The sequence below is a fragment of the Coffea eugenioides genome, chromosome 11 (assembly GCF_003713205.1).
Source record: "Coffea eugenioides isolate CCC68of chromosome 11, Ceug_1.0, whole genome shotgun sequence".
NCBI classification, from domain to species: domain Eukaryota; kingdom Viridiplantae; phylum Streptophyta; class Magnoliopsida; order Gentianales; family Rubiaceae; genus Coffea; species Coffea eugenioides.
This window is the reverse complement of record NC_040045.1, coordinates 33,101,230-33,121,039: the sequence shown is the minus strand read 5'-3', so window position 1 is coordinate 33,121,039 and position 19,810 is coordinate 33,101,230. Positions and strand designations below refer to the sequence as shown.

General features: G+C 33.6%; 3 protein-coding genes across 4 annotated transcripts; 2 read left to right on the top strand and 1 right to left on the bottom strand.

Moving 5' to 3' along the window:
• Positions 1-490: 490 nt before the first annotated feature.
• LOC113753837 (UDP-glycosyltransferase 83A1-like) lies at positions 491-2,863 on the bottom strand. Of its 2 annotated transcripts, none has more exons than XM_027298101.1 (2): positions 2,370-2,863; positions 491-776 (listed from the first exon to the last, which is right to left on the bottom strand). In XM_027298101.1, exons 1-2 carry the CDS (start codon positions 2,848-2,850, stop codon positions 709-711), a joined length of 549 nt encoding a protein of 182 aa, XP_027153902.1. In that variant the 5' UTR covers positions 2,851-2,863; the 3' UTR covers positions 491-708. The 2 variants fall into 2 exon arrangements, with proteins under 2 accessions (XP_027153902.1, XP_027153901.1); XM_027298100.1 differs by lacking the exon at positions 2,370-2,863 and adding an exon at positions 1,443-2,308.
• A 4,462-nt stretch (positions 2,864-7,325) lies between these two features.
• On the top strand, positions 7,326-14,779 carry LOC113752318 (receptor-like protein 15). Its single transcript, XM_027296434.1, has 3 exons — positions 7,326-7,704; positions 12,863-13,000; positions 13,263-14,779. Exons 1-3 carry the CDS (start codon positions 7,326-7,328, stop codon positions 14,777-14,779), a joined length of 2,034 nt encoding a protein of 677 aa, XP_027152235.1.
• A 6-nt stretch (positions 14,780-14,785) lies between these two features.
• Positions 14,786-15,447, top strand: LOC113752317 (receptor-like protein 56). The gene has a single exon (XM_027296433.1). It carries the CDS (start codon positions 14,857-14,859, stop codon positions 15,445-15,447), a length of 591 nt encoding a protein of 196 aa, XP_027152234.1. The 5' UTR covers positions 14,786-14,856.
• The last annotated feature ends 4,363 nt before the right edge of the window (positions 15,448-19,810 follow it).

Sequence of the window (19,810 nt, the reverse complement as noted above, 5' to 3'; positions counted from 1 at the left end):
TGTACAGTGCAGAACTAGAATTTCAGCCCACTTCCCAAATTTTCTGGTATCAATAGGGAAAGAATCAAAATATGAATTTCATACGACTGAAAAGGTTTGTGAATCTAGTTTCAAACGCAATAAAATCACTCAATTCTGAATTTCTACACAAAGTTATGACCAATTTCTCAAAGTCATGTAGGGCTGACTGTTATTGTAGAAATAATGAAATTCAAACTTTTCTTAACTATGTTTTACCTAATATCCACTCTATTTGTTATGTCTAATCCTTAATTATAAGTGCAATACCAAGATATACAAGAGATTATTCCAATCCAAAACCATTCAACCTTAATTTCCATTTCCCAACCAAGTTCCAAGTGCAAAATGAGTAAGCTTAATCCAAAATCAAACTAAACCACATAAGTTTCATAAATAGATTCAAGTTTTAGAACTACATTATCACACCCACACACAAACAATCAACTCATGATCTAATCATCATCAACTCAATAACCACACAATCCATAACTTAAACTCAATATTTGGCCATGAAAAATACAATATCTAACTAAATCAAGAAATCACAAGTTACATACATTCTTACCAAGATTCTTCCAAACTTGAGTCATGAATCTACTCTTCCAAACCAATTAACCCATAACTATAGCCAAGAACTAAACCTCACCTTGATAGTAGACAAAGAAGAGCACCCAAGCTTCACACCCTTCACATAGCTTTGATTCTCCTTGAATCCTTCTTTGTTGTAAGAATAGAGAAGAAGAGAATGTGGAAGACTTGAAGGAAGAAGAAGAAAAGAAATGAAATTGGTAAGGTGGTAAATAGGAATTCCCACTACCATAATATATTCTTCCAGCATAATGCTTAATTGCACACCAACCCTCAACTTCTTTAGTCTTAAAAATGAATTCAAAAACTTTATTGATATTCTCTTAAAATCTCCAAAATGAAGACTTGGGTATTACATAAACAAACAAGAAATTCTAAAAAAATTTTAAAAGCAACTATTGAATTACCTGCTAAAAAATGAAATGCAAAAGCATAAGTCAAAATCTTAAGGAAAAAATATACTAAATACTTTGATGTAGAGTGGAATCAATGCTAAATTGTATTGATAAGTGTCAGTCAAGCGTGCTCAGAGAACACATAGTTGTTCTAATCATCCTTAATCCACTTGACAAAGTTGTTGAAATTCTTGCCAGAACATCCGTCTTCTCTAAGACTATTCATAACCTTTGCTTTTAAATCCAAGGCCCTCTCCTTGTAGCCTTTAACAGTGACTAGCTGCTCAATTTTGTTCTTAACTTCTCCTTGTGCAATGATTCCATTTTCATCTTTTTCCAATCCTAATCCAACCTTCCAATCATCACATATGTAGCTTCTATTAGTGAACTGGTCTGCAAAGTAAGGCCAGCAGAGGAAAGGGACACCATTGCTTACACCTTCAACTGTAGAATTCCAACCACAATGGCCGAGGAAACAGGCAACTGAAGGATGACTCAGGACCTGTTGTTGAGGTGCCCAACTGGATAATCTTCCTCGTCCTTGTATTCGCTCTTTGAAACCTTTTGGATATGCATTATTTGTTTCTGCTGTTAAATTACGCCTCACAACCCACAGGAATGGCATAGTGGTGCGTTCAAGGCCTAGAGCCAGTTCCTGAAACCGTGTTTGGTCAAAAACTGTGATGCTCCCAAATGCAACATAAATGACTGATTGGACTGGTTGTTTATCCAGCCACACCAAGCAATCCAAGTCTTTAGGCCAGTAGGAACCAACTGATTTTCCAAGCCGGTTGCTAGATAGAAGAGGGCCTATAGGTAACATTTCTGGGTACGAGTTGAAGACCGATGTCTCTAACTCATTACTTGAGTTGCAGATAATCCAATCAGCCAATTTTAGTGTTCTGATATTTTTTAATATAACATCAAAAATAATTCCCTGTGTGGTCGGATCACCAATACAGGCCCAAACAAAGTGTGCAGAGTCCATAACTAATATGGTAGGTGATAACTAAACCATCTGGTTCTTCAAGACACTTCCTGCGACAAAATTTGCCACACCCAATGTCAAATTTGGCAATCACTGTTTTGGCAATACTTTCTTTTTTGGGCTGCTAAAATTTTCTTGTATTGGTAAAATCTAATTCATTTGGATATGCTTTCAACTTTCAACCTATTTTGCAGCAACCAAATTTCACCATTCTGTTTCCTATGAGTTTGCTACTTTGCTTGCATTATAATTTCTAGCTTCATAGCTTCCAATTCTGGTCAGCTTAATATTGTTTACTGTTCCATGATTATGAGGACTTTAAGACCTTACGCAGAAGTGTTGAAACTGTAATAGCATTATGCTGAAAGGAGTCTTACCAGAGCTGTCTATGATTCCATCGTGAATGAGCTTTGGAATATTGAGTTCCAGAACCAATACAGCTGCTGCTGCAGGCCAGAAGGCTACAGCCCTGACTCCCATTTTCTTCGCGATCTCCAGTGCCCAACCCGTGCTCTCATCAGTAATAAGGCATGTGATTTTGTCAGTTTCAGATTCATTTATCTTCTCCATTAGAGCCTCCAACTTTGCAGGCATAACACGAAAAATTGTCTTTGTTAACTTCCCCAGGTCATTTCTATCGTCGCAGGATTCCAGGCCATCTGGGATAGATACCAGATGCATCATATCTGGTACATTCCCTTCACCTGATAATGATTCAATGACTCGTTTGTGATTAAATTCCGTGTTCACAAATGTAACCTTGATACCACTCTTGACTAGGCACAAGGCAAGTTCCATTAGGAGAAGTACATGACCTTGTGCTGGATAAGGTATGGCTAGTACATGTGGAATGCCCATACTGTTTCTTCAACACTACACTGCCACTAATCTCCATATAGGTGTCCCTATTTATATGTTAAATTCATCTTTTTCTAATTAGGTAAAGCACCCATGGCACATCAAATGTCTAATGACCAATATGTGGTCAAGTTTTCCTGAGCCTGAAGGAGGCAATCTACTCCTCTCATTTATATGGTGTCCTTTGTCTTGAGTGCATCCTTCTTTGTCCTGATTTTGGTATCTGTCAAGGTTTTTCACAATCTTGGAATTGTTGCTAATCAATAATTTTAGATTGAAATAAAAACTGAAGATGGATTGCAAGGGACAGATTGAGATTGAAGACTGTTTTATTATTTTAATTTTCTCCATAATTGAAAGGTAGGTTTCAGTTTTGTAACTTCGTTACCATGATTGATATTTTGAGTTAAAGATTGTGCCTCAAGAGAATCTGAGACCAAATTCTGCTGAAACTCTTAAAAAAAACTCATGATATTTTTAAAAAGTGAATAAATTTTCTTTCTTTGAAATGTTTGGATGCATATACTTTTAATTTGAAGGGGCAAGCTTTATACCAATTTGAATGTTGTAATTAATGGAAAATCTTTAAAAAATTTGTGTGGTCGAAACTTTTGATAGGAATGAAGACTCATATTGTACGGGGAGTTGCCATTTTTGTAAGACTTGATTGCCCCTCACTGCCTTCTAAAAATTTTGTGAGATCAAAAGTATTTTATATCTAAAGAGTGAATTCGAATAAAGAAATCTTAAAAAAAAATCTTATAAGATCAAAACTTTTTATATTTAAAGAATCAATTCTCATATTTTACGGGGAATAAACAATTTTCTAGAACTTGTCTGCTCTTTCACTGTTCTCTAGATCCGTCTATGGTCCTTAATATATTATGTGATTTTTATGATTTTCGTAAAAATATTATTTTCATCTCTCATTTTTAAAATGAAACAAATTCATCTTTAACATTTAAAATTGAATAGATAACATCTCTCAATCCAAATTTCAATATGAATCAAACCATCTAATAATCTAGTAATAAATTTCGGGGATAGAATTGATAGATTATTCGGTCAACTCTATCACATTCACATAACATTTATTGAACCAAAAAAGGAAAAAATTAAAAAATTATAACATAAAAGGCCGTTCTTTATTTTGGAATAGTAGGGTTTCTTTTTTTAAAAAAAAAAATCTTTTTATATACTATTAGAGTATACACTTACGAGTTTAGATGTTATCACACATACAAAGTTTGGTGTTTAAATTTAAATTGAAATGATGTGGCAAGTATTTAGACCCATCAGTGTATAAAATGACAATGTAGGAAAAATTAATCCTTCTTTTTATGTAATAATTTTTTATTTTTCCTTTTTGGGTTCATTAAATTTCATGTAAATATCAAGTTGAGTTAACCAAATAATCTATTATACCTCCGAAATTTGTAATTGGATTGTTGGTGGTTGGATTCATATTAAAAGTTGACTTTAGGAATGTGATAGTTTCAGTTTTTAAATGTGAAAGATGAATTTGTTTTATTTTAACAGTGAGAAACAAAAAGGATATTTTTGTAAAAAGTAAGGGATGAAAATGATCATTTTCCTATTTAGTTTTGTCCTATTACTTTGTAATTGTGCCCCCACTGACATTTTAGGTGTCGGGTACTAGAAACTTTATATACTTAACCAGTTAACTTGTACAATGTCCACGTGGACGTATCTATAAACGACTTGATAGCAATTCTTTATTAAGAAAGCAAAATAACAGATATAATTTATTAGTTAATGATTCCTACCAGTGCAAGCCCAATACTTTAAGGAGTACAATTCGCTAATGAGTTTTTCTATACACAAAAATTCTTCGTAAAACGAATTCCTTATACAATATTTGAATGAGTTGTGGTCAAAGGAGTTCGAATTTTAACCGCATAGATAGAGGCATTCTGGAAATGTGGAATATTTTGTAGTTTTTTTAAAACTTTAGGTACAATTAAGAGTAGCATCTGTTTAGGTATATTTATTGAAATGCCCTCATTTTGATACATTTAAAGTTTTGATTTATGAAGACATCTAGCTATTTCTGGAATGTAAAATTATTTTGCAATCGTTTTTGCATGGAGTACAACTCATATAAGATTATGTATTAGTATAATTATTGAAATGGTGTTATAGACATATTTAATTAAAGTATGGCTTTTGTTGTGCAATTAGCACATAGATATATTAATACGTTGTGTAATTAACACGTTGTTATAATTAGCCATTGGAGGATATTCCTTTGTTTGAAACAACTTATATCACGTTGTTATAATTAGCCATTGGAGGATATTCCTTTGTTTGAAACAACTTATATCTGCTCTTGGACGATTTTCAACTGACATTTGTAGGGACCTTTTGGGAATGGTAAAATTGTAAAAGTATTGATAAAATAAAGTGTACAAGCATATGCTACAATTAGAATGTACTATTATTAGTTTTGTCATATTTGATGATTATTGTTTTCCAAAATGTACTATTATTTGTCCAATGAAAAATTTTCTCTAACGACAAGCACTAAACACCCGCACGATGCACGGGCACTCCGCCTAATATAGGATATTAATAGGGGAATTATAGGATTTTAATAGGGTCCTCCCATTCTCTTATGATAGTTATTAAAAATATATATTGCTACTTGCTAGCTACTACTTGCTATAAATAAATTTATGCACCCACTGAATATACTATCCTAGCTCAGCCCCTGGTAACACCACCTTTAATCTTTTAATCAGCACCTTCTAATATAACACTCTGAGTAATATATTGAACAAGCCGTAGGACTAAAATATCCTTCACACTTGCAGGATTTAAGACCAAAGTAATATCCTTCACACTCTGGACTTGGAGTCATAATTTCTTCCAAAGTAAAGTGTAAGGTCCGCTACTATGCTACCATCTTTTCTTTAATTCTTGGTCCCCACAACCTGCGCTCCAATTTTGATGACTTTGCACTTCATTTCAATTTGCACAGCCCAAATTGACCGAAACAGAGCATTAAAGCTCTACTTGCGAACAGGTCAAAGGATCAAATTTTTTGACCTACGTTCCAGGATCTATTCTCCCGATCATGTAGAGTAGGAGTAGTTATAATATAGAATCTATTATATTGACAAATAAAAAAAAATTGACCAAAATAGAAATTTCTTATAAAAAAAACACGAAAAACAGCAACAACTATAAATGCACTCAAAATAATAACGCAATATAAGGACCACGATAATAAATGAGTTAATCCGTGGCGTTGCTTTCATGAATGTGAAAGAACCTCTATAGCTAATTCTGGACTTTGTTGGCACATTTCCAACCATGAACATGGGAGTATCATTGGTCAAGTTGTAACTTGTAAGACCCCCAAACGGGTCCCCATTCCAAGAAAAGTAATATAGCATGAATTAGTCAAATAAGACTTTTTTTTAAGCCAAATAAGACTTATTCAACCAGTTTTAGGTTTATTTAGATACAAATAATATTTCGCTTGCATTATAAACATATTTTCTAACTCATCTTTTTATATTTTGAATCATCTTTTTATTTCACATACATCACATCACAAAAAATACTACAGTAATTATTTCAAATAATATTTCAAATAACACTTTATCCAAACAAAATGTTTTTCTTCTTTTGGTAAAAACTAGTGAATTATGTAATATTTCTGTGGGACATAGCATTTGTTACATCACTGATTGTGACTCTAAAGAAAAATCGACGAAATGTCATATTTTATCACAAGGGGTGGATAATTCTATGTGTCCAATATCTCTTCTAAGTTTAGTCCATGAGAAAGTAATGGATTATTCATTTTGCTTATGTTAATTTTTCAATTAGAAAAATTACGTGTTTATTTTTATTAATCTCTTATTTTCGCAACGATACAATTGGAGTGTCTTCCATTCAAAATAAACTTTCTTTTATCCCAAAATCCATCTCGCGTCACATTTTTGCGTCATTTGCATGCTAATTTCAAAGGACAACAAAGGCATCACATTTCATTCCTGCTGAAATTTCAGCATAAAAATTCTAGTCAATAAAATATAATAGAAGAATCCCTTAATGAATCAAAATCATGCACATTAACTTGATAGATGAAAATAATGAATCAAATACTAGGAAGTAGCCACCAAGAAAACACAAATGCACTTACCAGTAATCGCCTCATTCAGTTTCGCTAGCCAAAACATTTGCCCGAGTTACACGCTCAATATTTGTCTACTGCCCCTTGACCAATACGAGTAGTCATATTTTCTTTAAGTGTACTGAATTTCGACTGAATATCTCCAGGAAATGTCAATGTCTACTCCACTAAAGCGGGCCAAATTAACCAGGCTTTTTTGCTTCTTTAAAGACTTTTTTTTTTTTTTTGGGAGCATGCAACTTTAAAGACTTAAACCTGCCCTCCATTTTCATTACAACACTTTCCTTCACTAATTCTCCATACTGAAATCATGCGCGGTCATTCCATTCTGATTGCCTCATGGGCTCTTGCTGTATCAATAATACTCAATGGAAGGCAACTTTGCTCAGGTTGCTTTTCAGAAGAAAAACATGCTCTCTTGGACTTCAAAGCTTCCTTAAATGTGACTACAAATGCTCATCTTATCCTTTCTTCGTGGACTGGAAAAGAAGGTGATGGAGCAAATGATGATTGCTGCACCTGGGAACGGGTCAAGTGCAGTAATATTACTGGGAGAATTGTTGAACTCCACCTTCGTAATTTACTGGATGAGGATTGGTATGTAAATATAAACATTAGCACTTTCATACCTCTGAAGGACCTGCGAGCTCTAGACCTGAGTGGTAATGACTTCAATAGTGAAGTGACAGGTAACTATCTTTTTCTCAAATCGTTGGTTTTCTTTAGTGTTGTAGTCGTTTATATTGTATAATTTGAAGTTTCTTGTTCTTGGTATCTACTATTTTGATTTTTTTGAAGGTTGATATATTTAAACTTGACGTGGTACAAATGTTAGATACAGTAATGTAGTTAGTGATGTATTTAGTTTGTACCATATAGTGATGTAGTTAGTTTGTACCAATCTTTATATTCCTAATGATTAGATTGACTTTGTTAATCTTGGAGGAAAGTGGTATTTATTTTACCCGACAGCAACATACTGGGAGCATAATTTCCTGAATTATTAGCATCAAAACCTAATTATGAATGCTCAATCTATTGAAATTATTGTAATAGGGATGGGTAGTTGTCCTATTTATTATAAGGAAAGTTACCAGTAGTGACGATATTTGTAATTTATAACACAGGTTCAATTCTCATGGCTTTTTTCCCTCAGAAAAAGAAAAACCAGCTTCAATTTTCAAGATCCGTTTGTCTAACGGGTGCTCTGTGAGCATCTGTTAAGATATATTTCATGTGTTATATAAATTTTTCCTACAGCACAAGGAGGCAAACTTTTTGAGTTTTGAGATGTTAGTATGAACAATGAAGGGTTTGGCTCGACGAGTGGACCATTGAACTGGACCAATTTTGATTAAAGGGTTCAGTTCTTTGTATTAGTCAAAGTTGGTCAACCCTAGACTTCCAAGAAAGCCTCCGTCATCTTAAACTTCTTTCGTTGTTAATTCATTCTTTGAATCAGCTCTCAACCAATCATCCCATTCTTCATCACCGCAAGAAAATCCTTTAATTTTCCCCAGCAATAATTGAATCTTGGCCTAAACCACATACACCATGTTGAATCTTTTCCTTCTTTGTACTTTGCAATTTACTAATTTTCCAGAGTAAAATATAAAATTTAATCTTGTATATGTTTTGATTTTGCTAAGATATTGCATTACAAAGTATACTTTTTATTTTTTGAATTTGAATTACTCTCGCTTCTTACCATCATTTTCTTTTAGTCAATTAGCAACTAAGTGTTACTTCCACGTTTTTTGATAGTGTGTCTTATTTATTTATCAAATAGTTTTCAATTCAATGGGTGACCGGTTACAAATTAGTTTGTGCGATGTACAAACATTTATATCTTTGCCGACGTGGAAAGTATAAAAGTCTTAAAAAGTTTAAATCTTACATCATTTTATTTAGAGTCAAATATCGAAAACCTCTTTTGGTGGACCGCTGCAAAGCTCTAATAAGTGTTTCTTTTGCCAGAAATCAGTAGGGAAGAAGAAGCCATTTTGGAATGATGCCATTTTGGAATTATATTTTGAAACCAAATTTTGTCTATAATTTATTTATGACATGGTTCAAAGGTCGATTTGATTATTTCATCATTGTTTTTTATTAAAAAACTTTAATTATGCTCGATTATTAAATTTAATAAAAAAAAGCTAACAGTTTCACTATAATCCAAAATCATGCAGGTTAAATTGTACTTTTTCAAATTATAAGGAGGATATGTGTATATTGGATTAGCCAAAGGTGTTTCTTTGGTATTTAGTCCGTTTATTAGAATGCAAAATCTCAAGTCCCTATACCTTGATTTAAACAAATTCAACAACAATTTAATTCCCTGTATAACTGCAATTACTGAACTTAAAAGGCTGTCTCTCAGTGGCTTGGATTTAGAGGGATCGTTTCCTATAGAAGGTATATTCAATTACTATCTATAATTCTTATATGAGACTTTTTTGAACCTTTTTACACAATTTTCTTTGACTTTACGTTTGTTCTATTTTTTGCTTTTCTACTTCGTTTGTTTTGGGTCCTGTTCAGCACATAAAAATTAATGAATATCTAAACTTAGAGTGATTCAGCATTATTTATTTGTAATCTATTTCAATTAATAGCTCTTAAATGTGAACTTTATTGGTGTGGAGCAAATTAGAGGGTAACTTAATTTACATATCCAAAGTTTGTTCACATTAATAATTGGCTATGGACTTAAGAAAGAAAAAAAAGGGCAAATTATATTTTACATTTTATATTTTACATATTTTACATTTTTGTACATAACCTCCTTATGGTTTCAAAAACTATACATAACCCCCTCATGGTTTGGATTAAAATGTCAAAGTTACGGAAAGAATCATACGTAACAGAATCTTTAAAAATGTCGAAATTACATTTGTTTAAAATTTAAAATGACTGAAGTGATGAAAATATATAAACATAATATACATGATGCACTAATCCCATATGATTTTATATTTTATCATATAACCTCCTTATGGTTTAATGTTTTACCATATAACCCCCTTATGATTTTCAAATATACACATAACCCCCATTGTGGTTAATAAATAATTTTCAACTTTACATAGAAGCATTTTTGACATTTTAGGTGATTCCATTATGAATTGCAGATTCCGTTATTTTGACACTTTAATTCAAACCATGAAAGAATTGTATAAAGTTTTTAAAATTATAGGGGGATTATGTATAAAAATACCAAACTATAGGGGGGATAAAGTGTAATTTGCCCAAAACAAATCGCCTGTAGACTAACATGTGAGCAGTTGTTTGAAAGATGCTAATTAGTTAATCTATGCCAAAATTATAAAGCATAGATATACAAGAAAAGATAAAATTGTAGAATCCATTAGCATGAGAGCTGTTGGACCGCAGTCTGCCCATTCTAGGACCGCAGTCTGCAGATTTCAAGCGTCTGGAAAAATTGGAGTTTCTTGACTTGAGCAATAATCAATTTTCTGGTTCCATGTCCTTTAAAGGTACGCATATCCAATTTGAGATAAAGGTGTATATAGTTGAACTGGGATACTATTTTTTTTTTTTTTTACAAAAAAAAAAAAAAACAGTCCTAGAATAAGCTAGATGCGAAATAATTTTCTTTGGATCCTGCCACATGATTTGGAGTATAACCATTATTTTCTCTTTCTATTTCAAGATTATAAGGATAGGACAGAACTATCTGTATACTTTTCCCTATTTCTATAATTTGATGTTATATTATATCCAAATTCCAATAAGAAAATAAATTCCTAAAAATTAACAAATTTGCCTAAATTTCTAGATTAGCTGTACATTAGAATTATCCATTCAATTGCAAAATGATCAGTAATTTGATTTTTCTTTTCATTTTAATTTAGAAATCCATTCACTAACTACCAAAGAAAAATCAAGTACATTTTTGTCCTATTCTGATCTTATGTTAGAGAAAAATCAACTACATTTTTGTCCTACTCAGGATAAAGTGAATCACCAATCACCAAACCTTTCTAAAATCTAATTTAGCTTACTGTAGTGTTTCCTATGTCAACTTAATTGCTAAACTCCTAAAAATAATTAATTGGTCGTTCTATTTATTTTTTCAATTAAAAAGAGACAAAATTTACGGCATGTGAATTGCACGTTACATTTGGAACATTTTCCTCATTGCATATATGAAAATAATAAAATGGACTAAATGAGAATTTAGAAAAGTTTACTGATTGTTGACGTGCTTTATTGGAAAACATTTTGGAAATTAAATAAAAAAGTAAAAAACTATATTAGCAAAACATTACGAAACAGGTGGTCCTTGCACTCCAAAATCTTTCGAGAAATAATGGAAGTACTTTAGTAAGAAAATAACTTGATTCATAAAATAATAGAGAAATAAAATTTACAAAAAAAAAATGTCGCTGCAAATTTTTAAGAAAATATTATATTGGCCAACAAGTAAAGAAGAATATAAAGCAGAATTTCTTCGAAAAGAAAGAAATTTAGCATTTCCTAATTCTTATATGAGACTTTCTTTGACCTTAGGTAAATTTCTTTGACTTTCTGTTTGTCTATTTTTTCTTTTCCGCTTCATTATTGTAGGTCATGTTTCGCACATAGAAGCAAATGAGGATCTTTACTTATAATGACTTAGTATTATTTATTTGTACTCTATTCCAATTAAAAGCTCTTAAATGTGAACTTTAATTGTAAAGTGTCTTATTCTTTTCAATTTTACCTTCACAAATATGGGATTAGAGATGAGAGGGGTGGCTTAATTTACAGATTCAAAGTTGTTTACATTTTAATAACTATCTGTGGACTAACATGCGAGCAGTAGTCTGAAAGATGTTAATTAGTTAATTTTATTTTTAATGTGGTGATATACCAAAATTATAAAGTATAGATATACCAGAAAAGATAAAAAAAAGCCCAATCTATAGGCATTAGGGATGTGGGCGTGGAATCTGCCCATTGTAAGAGTTCTTGGATCATCTTTTTGCGGCAGAATGCAATTGTCTGAAAAAATTGGAGCTTCTTAACTTATATGATGCTGGATTTTCTGGTTCCTTATCCTTTACCTAGAATAAGTTAGAATCGAAATTATTTTCTTTGGATCCTATCGCATGCTTTGAAGTATTAAGTGTCATTTTCTCTTTCCATTTCAAGATTAGATAAAAGTAGGAGGACTCGAATATGATACCTCTCACTTATACTCCACCACCCAACCCATCCCCAAGATTATAAGGATAGGATGGAAATATCTATACAACTAATTTGATGTTAAAATATGTCTAAATTCCAAAATAAATTCACAAAATTAACAAAATCTGCCTTAGGTTAGCTGTATCTTAGAAATACTCCATTCGTTTTAGTAGGTTTAATACGATTGAAAAGTGGAACATAAACAAAAGGTGGGAGGATTATTTGTAAATCTAAAAGGATTAGTTATGAATTTAGTAAATTTAGGTTTCAATTAAGTTTCAGTTTTCAGATTTCAAGTTTTAGTTTTTAGTTTTATCAAAGGTACCCTTTGTCTACCGTACAACTTTTTACTACCAAATGACAAAGCTGCCCCTGCAGAGTGTGCAGCTCACATGCAATGAATTTTGTCTATTTTAATCGAGCAAATGGATAGAATAGCCCAATTTGATCCTTTTTAGCTGTTCAATGCATCATTGACGTGAAAAAATAGTATAGTGGATTAAATAAGACTTTGAAAATTTCGTTGACCTGTGGCATAATTTACCTTATAGAAATATACAAATTCTTATAGAATAGGGGATGGAGATGCAACAATAGTTATGTAATTTTGATATATCCAAAACTATAATACTAACATAAAGTTTTGAACTGCAGAATTGAAGCTGGAGAACTTGAAGGTACTCAATCTTGAAAATACAAATGTTAACAAACTCTCAGGCATTGAGGCTTTAACTTCTCTCAAAACCTTATCTTTGCGCCGTATTGGTATTAATGATTCCTCCGTCCTTCAAGGTAATAAGATAGGCTATGAAAGGCTCGGTTGCTTGCATGAAGTAATAAGATAGGCTATGAAAGGCTCGGTTGCTTGCATGAAGTTGCTATTTGCTTTTCAAATGTTGAGCTAGAACGGATGAAATTTGAAAACCAACATTTCAATTTTTTTGCGTGTAACATATGATTTCACGGTTTCTGAATTGGCTATGTATTGACAATTCATACCTAGCATCACCTATTACTGTATGAAAAGCTTACAATGAACTTGTTTTTTGGACAGGAATTTGCAGTTTGAAGAATCTCAATGAACTTGACCTGAGTCGGAATAATTTTTACGGGCCTATTCCTATGTGCTTCAGAAACTTGACGTCTCTTCGAGTTCTTGATCTCTCCAACAATATTCTCATCGGAAACATCCCTGCAGCTCTCATTACTCCTCTCGTACACCTTGAGTATCTATCTCTCTCTGGCAACCTTTTTGGAGGTTCTTTTTCTTTCAATTCTTTGGGCAACCATTCAAAGCTTCAGTGGTTCGAACTTGGACCTTTGAACAATGATTCACATGTCGACACTGAGGATCTTGCTCTGCCCCCACCATTTCAGCTAAAGGTTCTCTATTTATCTGGCTGCAACTTGAATAATCAGACTCGAAAAATCCCAAGTTTCCTGCTCTATCAGAAAGAAATGCAAATTCTTGATCTGTCTTCCAATAAGTTAGCCGGCCAGATTCCTACTTGGCTTCTGCAGAATAATACAAACTTTGAAGTTCTTGTTCTAAAGGATAACTCTTTTACGGGTCCGTTTCTTGTGGATGATTCTCTGGAAATAGGTCTAAGGCGATTAGACATCTCAAACAATGACGTCAGTGGTAAGGTTCCTCAAAATATCGGTTTATCTTTTCCATATCTGTGGTACTTGAATTTGTCACGAAATTCATTGGAAGCCAATATTCCCCAGTCATTGGGAAACTTGACAGAGGCACTATCAATTGATTTGTCCCACAACAAGTTTTCAGGGGAGGTGCCAGGTCAAATTGGAACTGGATGTTTAGCTCTTTATATGTTGGTATTGTCTTATAATAATTTGCATGGCAATTTTCCTTCTGGGTCCACGAACTTAACAAGCCTAGCATTCCTTCACTTGGATAATAACCATTTTATTGGGAGCATTTCACATGGATTATCTCGCTCTCCAAGTTTATATTGGCTGGATATTTCAAACAATTCTTTTCAAGGCAAAATTCCAAGTTGGATTGGAAATTTTTCATATTTGAAGGGTCTTGACATGTCAGCCAACTTGCTAGAAGGTAGCTTACCAGATGCTATATGCAAACTTTCACATCTTGAATTTTTAGACCTCTCCAAAAATCAGTTGATCGGACCTTTACCAGCCTGCTCCGAGCTTACGTCATTGAAGTTCATCCACCTGCATCACAACATGATCTCAGGGCCCATCTCAAACATGCTGTCTGGGAGCTTCAATTTGATGACACTCGATTTGGGTTACAACAAGCTGTCTGGCGGTATACCACGCTATATTGGTAAACTTAAAGAGCTCAGGGTTCTTCTACTGGGGGGAAATGAATTGCTTGGTCATATTCCTTTGCACTTATGTCAGCTGCAGAATGTGACAATTATGGATCTTTCTCAGAATAAGTTTTCTGGGCCACTGCCTACATGCTTCAACAACATTTCTTTTGGCAGCGGGCAGTTCTCCACAGATGCATTTTTTAAATATGACCAGCCTTTTGCATTCCCCATAAACCTTCCTTTTTTGGCCAACAGTGAGTATTCTTAACTTTTTCCGAGCAAGAAATAGTGATATTCACAACAAAAAGTAGAAGCGAACACTATGCAGGGAATATATTGAATTTCATGTCTGGACTTGATCTGTCATGTAACCAATTGATTGGAGCGATTCCTCCTGAATTTGGTGATCTCAGACATATCCGGGCATTAAATTTATCCCACAACTACTTGCAAGGATCTATTCCCTCAAGACTTTCCATGTTGAACCAAATAGAGAGCTTGGATCTTTCTTACAACGATTTGAGTGGTGAAATACCTTCAGAGCTAGCATCATTGACTACCTTGTCCATCTTCAATGTGTCATTCAATAACTTGTCTGGCAGGGTGCCTGATACATGGCAGTTTGCAAACTTTGACGAAAGCAATTATAGAGGAAATCCAGGTCTATGTGGACCATTGCTCAAGAGTTGTAACCCCTTTGCTCCACACCCTGAAAATGTTGGTGATCAAGACATAGAAGTTGATGGTGCAATTGATGTGGCAGCATTCGCTTGGAGCTTTTTTGCTTCATATATGGTGATCGTGATTTCATTAGTGGTAATTCTTTGTGTTAGCCCTTATTATAGAAGAGCATGGTCTTTTTATATTGATTATTGGATCCTATCGAGATTCTACGAGTATTACAGGTCTCGTTCCTCAGAGAAAAAACAAACATGAAAAGTGTTCAATTGGAACATGAGAAGGAGATGAATTGGTTTTAGTTACTCTATTGGGATTCTTCATTTTGGAAAAAGGTCCAATGTATCTGCAAGTATTGAAAGAGGAACTATATGAGCTGAAATTCTGGTGTCCAATATATTTTGCACTACAGTTTTTTTTTCTCACATTTGTGGTTTTATTTTCTTTATTTGCACAATTACCATTTATTTTCTGAATAGCCATAATTTTTTTGCCTAATTAATGTATGAAGATGAAGATTAGAGCGGCTTTGGATAATTTTTAATTGGTCAAAAGAAAATGAATGATCAAGTTGCGATTTTGCAATACAGTCGCTCAACTTGTTGTTTTCCTTTTTCTAGCAGCGTAGGGAGAGGAGAGGAGAGGAGAGGAGAGGAGGATTAAAACTCAAAATCTTTATATTTTGAGGTTTTAAACTTAGCCACTAGATGATTAACGAAAATGTGGCACAGCCATTTTTTATTTCTTGATTTATTAGTTTAATTAACTTGTAAAATTTGTGTATGTTTCACTAATTATTTTTTTTTACAAAAAAAAATCGTATTAATATGAAAATTAGAGCAGTTCAAACTATTTCTACCCATTCCCCTGACAATGATACAATTTAGACCCACATATTCTCTTGGTCCCAAAACCCATCTCATTTGGCTAACATTGGGCCGCAAAATGGCATCACAACTAAGTTCGTGCCCAAAAGAAATAGCAGAAAATTCTAGTAACATGTCCACTCGAAATTGTACAAGCAAAACTCTAAATGAAAGCCAGAAAGAAGAAAAATCACAGTGGGTAAGCAAGTTTACAATCAATCAAATACTGCTTAGAAGCTATCCAAAGAAGCAAGTTTACTCAGCAACAACCGCCTCATTCAGCACCGAAGTCGCCTGGCCAGGCAAAACATTCAATCTTTCTTTGCTGCCTCTTGACCATACATTTTTTTTTCCCCCTAGAATTATACTGAAATTCAATCCATAATATACCCTGACGAAAATCAACCACCCGAATCTTGAAATAATTTTTTTAATTTGACTCACAAATATGCTTCCCATAAATTGCCCTGAAGAAAATGATTATTTCTAGTCTTGAAACTTCTTTTTTAGTAGGTTAGGTTCTGATCACCTTCAGAACCATGACAGCGGAATTTGAACACACGATTTTTTGTAAAAAAGTTACACGTTCTTGTCAACTGAGCCGACTTACTATTCTTGAAACTAAAACGTTGAGTTTGAGCTTTAAAGTTAGGCTCGTTGATGTATTAAGAGATGGTTTTGAATTAACGGGTGTACAAATTTTGTTTGAAACGGTTGTGCAATTTCCACTTTTTGATGAGAATTTTTCTTCCCAACTGAAATGATCCTTATAATGGTTGTGGCTTAGCTCAACTCAAGTTTGAGTAGCTTGATAAAAGGCTCTAATAGAGCTCGGGCCAAAGTTATTTGTGAATGTAGTTTTGTACCTTTGTTAATCATTATCCCCAAGTGCTACTAAATTCATTTTCAAAAAAGATCATAGTTATGCACCCAAGGTCAATTAGAGAACATGAGATGTACGATAGGTGCTCAATTGACTTTTAATTTAACTTCGAGCCAAAAATATAAGTCTAGCTTCACTTGATCAAGTCTAAGCTCGACTCGCCGATTTGCAACCTTACATTTGAGTTGACTTGTACAGTAGTCTTCTTTTTTTTTTTTTGGTAATAAAAGGGACTATATATTAAAACAAACTTAAGTTATAGGTACAAAACGAGGGAAACAAATTCCCTTAAGATCTGCATCTACTAGACTTCTCAAAGTATACGGAATACTTTCATAGCATACAAAATTCACGTCTTGTTGAGCACCCAGTTTTGCCAATCTGTCAGCACACTGGTTTGCTTCTCGATAAGCATGTCTAAATATGACTTTCGGCAGGGCAGAGATCAGGAACCTGCAATCAGAGATAATTGAAGCATACTCATGAGTTGAGGTATCTGCCGATTTAAGCAAGTCTAGAGCAGTTTTAGCATCAACTTCTAATTCAACATTTTGCAAGTTTAGAGAGGAAGCTAAGGATAGTCCATCCCTTATCCCCCACAACTCAGCAAGAATATTGGTAGCATGTCCCAATTTTCTGCTAAACCCAGCTATCCAGTGTCCTAGGTGATTTCTGATCAAGCCACCTGATCCAGCTGGACCCGAATTCCCTATCACTACATCATTTGGTACGCAACTGGGATCGGGTTTGTCCTAATACTTGCCTTCCAAAAGGGAAGGCAACATCTTTGTCCAGTTCGTTTGTCTTTGCACTCCAATTTGGCCTTTTTTGACTCATAATTAATTCCAAAGTAAAGTGGAAGGCACGGCACTATGCTACCATCTTTCTTTTAATTCTTGGTCTCCATAATCTGCACTCCAAATTTTACGACTTAGCACTTTTTCTGTTGGCCGGATAGATTGACCGAAGTAGAAATTTCTTGTCAAGAACAAGAAAAACAGCAGCAACAATAAATGCCCTCCAACTAATAAGTGAATGTAAGGACTTTGATAATATAATGAGTCAATCTATGGCGTTGCTTCCAACAATGTAAAAACCTCTATCGCTAATTCTGGACACAGCAAAAATTGCACCTATGAAAAGGAAATACTGCCCATGTAATGAAATAATGGTTAGAAAATACAGAAGTAGGAGAAGACGAGCATTTTCCATGTACATATGCAATAATCCACATTTTGGCGCATGGAGAATTCTTTGTCTCCGGCCAATATCTCTTCTAAGTTTAGTCCATGAGGATAATGGATTATTCTCAGTCATTTACTTATCTTAATCTTTTAATTGTAAAAAAATTATAAGATAAATTCTCATGAGTCTTTATTTATCTCTTACTCTCGTAACAATACAATTTAGTCTCTAATATTTAAAATCAACTTACTTTTATCTCAAAATGTATGTCACATCAACTTTTGGTGTCATGTGCTCGTGATACTAATTTCAAGGGACAGAAAAGGTATCGCATCTCATTCTTGCTGATTTGACTCATTAAACTTACCGAATTTGGTATTTGAAAATTAATTTTTTTTCTTAGCATGTATTGGCCTGATGAAAATCAGTAGATCTCTAGCCTCGAAACGTACTTATGTTTGAGATCATAAAGCTACCAACTTTTGTACCCAAAAAAAAAAAAAAGGCTGCCGATTTGAGCCTATAAATCAGAATCACTGCTCTATGAACAGATGCTAGAGGATTTGAACAAAAGTTTTGTTTGAACAAAAAGGGTAATTTCCATTTTAGAATGAGGATTTCTCTTCCCAACTTAATATTGAGCCTATTTTTAGTAGTAACTTAGCTCGACCAAGCTCAAGCAACTTGAAAACACTCCAACCAAGGATGTTCCAAGAAATTCGATCCTGGACTCGTCCAAGATAATAATATATACACATTTTTGTTTACCATATTCACAATAGGGAAATGACAATTAAATTAATTTTTCTGAAACCTTATAGGAGTAGATATTATCTCTCTTTATTCGAGAATGATTGCGCTCCTACTCTTTTTTTTTTTTTTTTGCTTTATTTGTAGTTATGGTTGAAAGATTAACTAAATTAGTTGATATTTGAATCGAGTTCGATTTGGTAAAAATTTATTCGAGTTTGGTTCGCCAACTAATTAAGTTAAACTTGAACAGCATTTTATATTTGATAACTTTCAAACTCGATATAAAACTTGTTCAAATTTAATTCGATAAATAAACAAACCAAACTTAAATAAAATTTCAAACTTATCAAAATAATCAAACAAGTTTGAATAATGTGATGTTCAACTTGATTAATCTCGTTTACATCCCTATTTGTGATACACTAGGTGGGGTTTGAACTCTATTGACCTAGTATATAGGACCAAGTCCCAACGATTGGTTAGGCTTCTACTCTTTTTTTTTACCGCAACAATAACATTCCTATATCCTAATCTATTATATTCTACAGGGAGGGGAAGTTAAAGAGACTATATAATGAGTTAGCATATATACCGGCCTGACTAGATTAAATAGATATTCTATCATCTCATTTGAATTTTTTTTCACTACATATGGAGTTAGGCTCCTACTCAAGTTCTACGAAAAGATATGAGGTAGGGGCACGTAACATTTAAGTCAATGTCTACTCCATTAAAGCGGGCCAAAGCTCCATTGACTTGTCTTGTTTGCAACCTAACAGACTTACACCTGCATTGACTTGTGGAGTCCTCTCCGGTCTCCGTCTCCGCTCCATCACTTTGATACCCAACTGGAATAGGGGAATTACAAACTCATGCTGCCTTCCATTTTCGTTACAATTAACACTTTCCTCCATTAGTTCTCCATACTGAAATC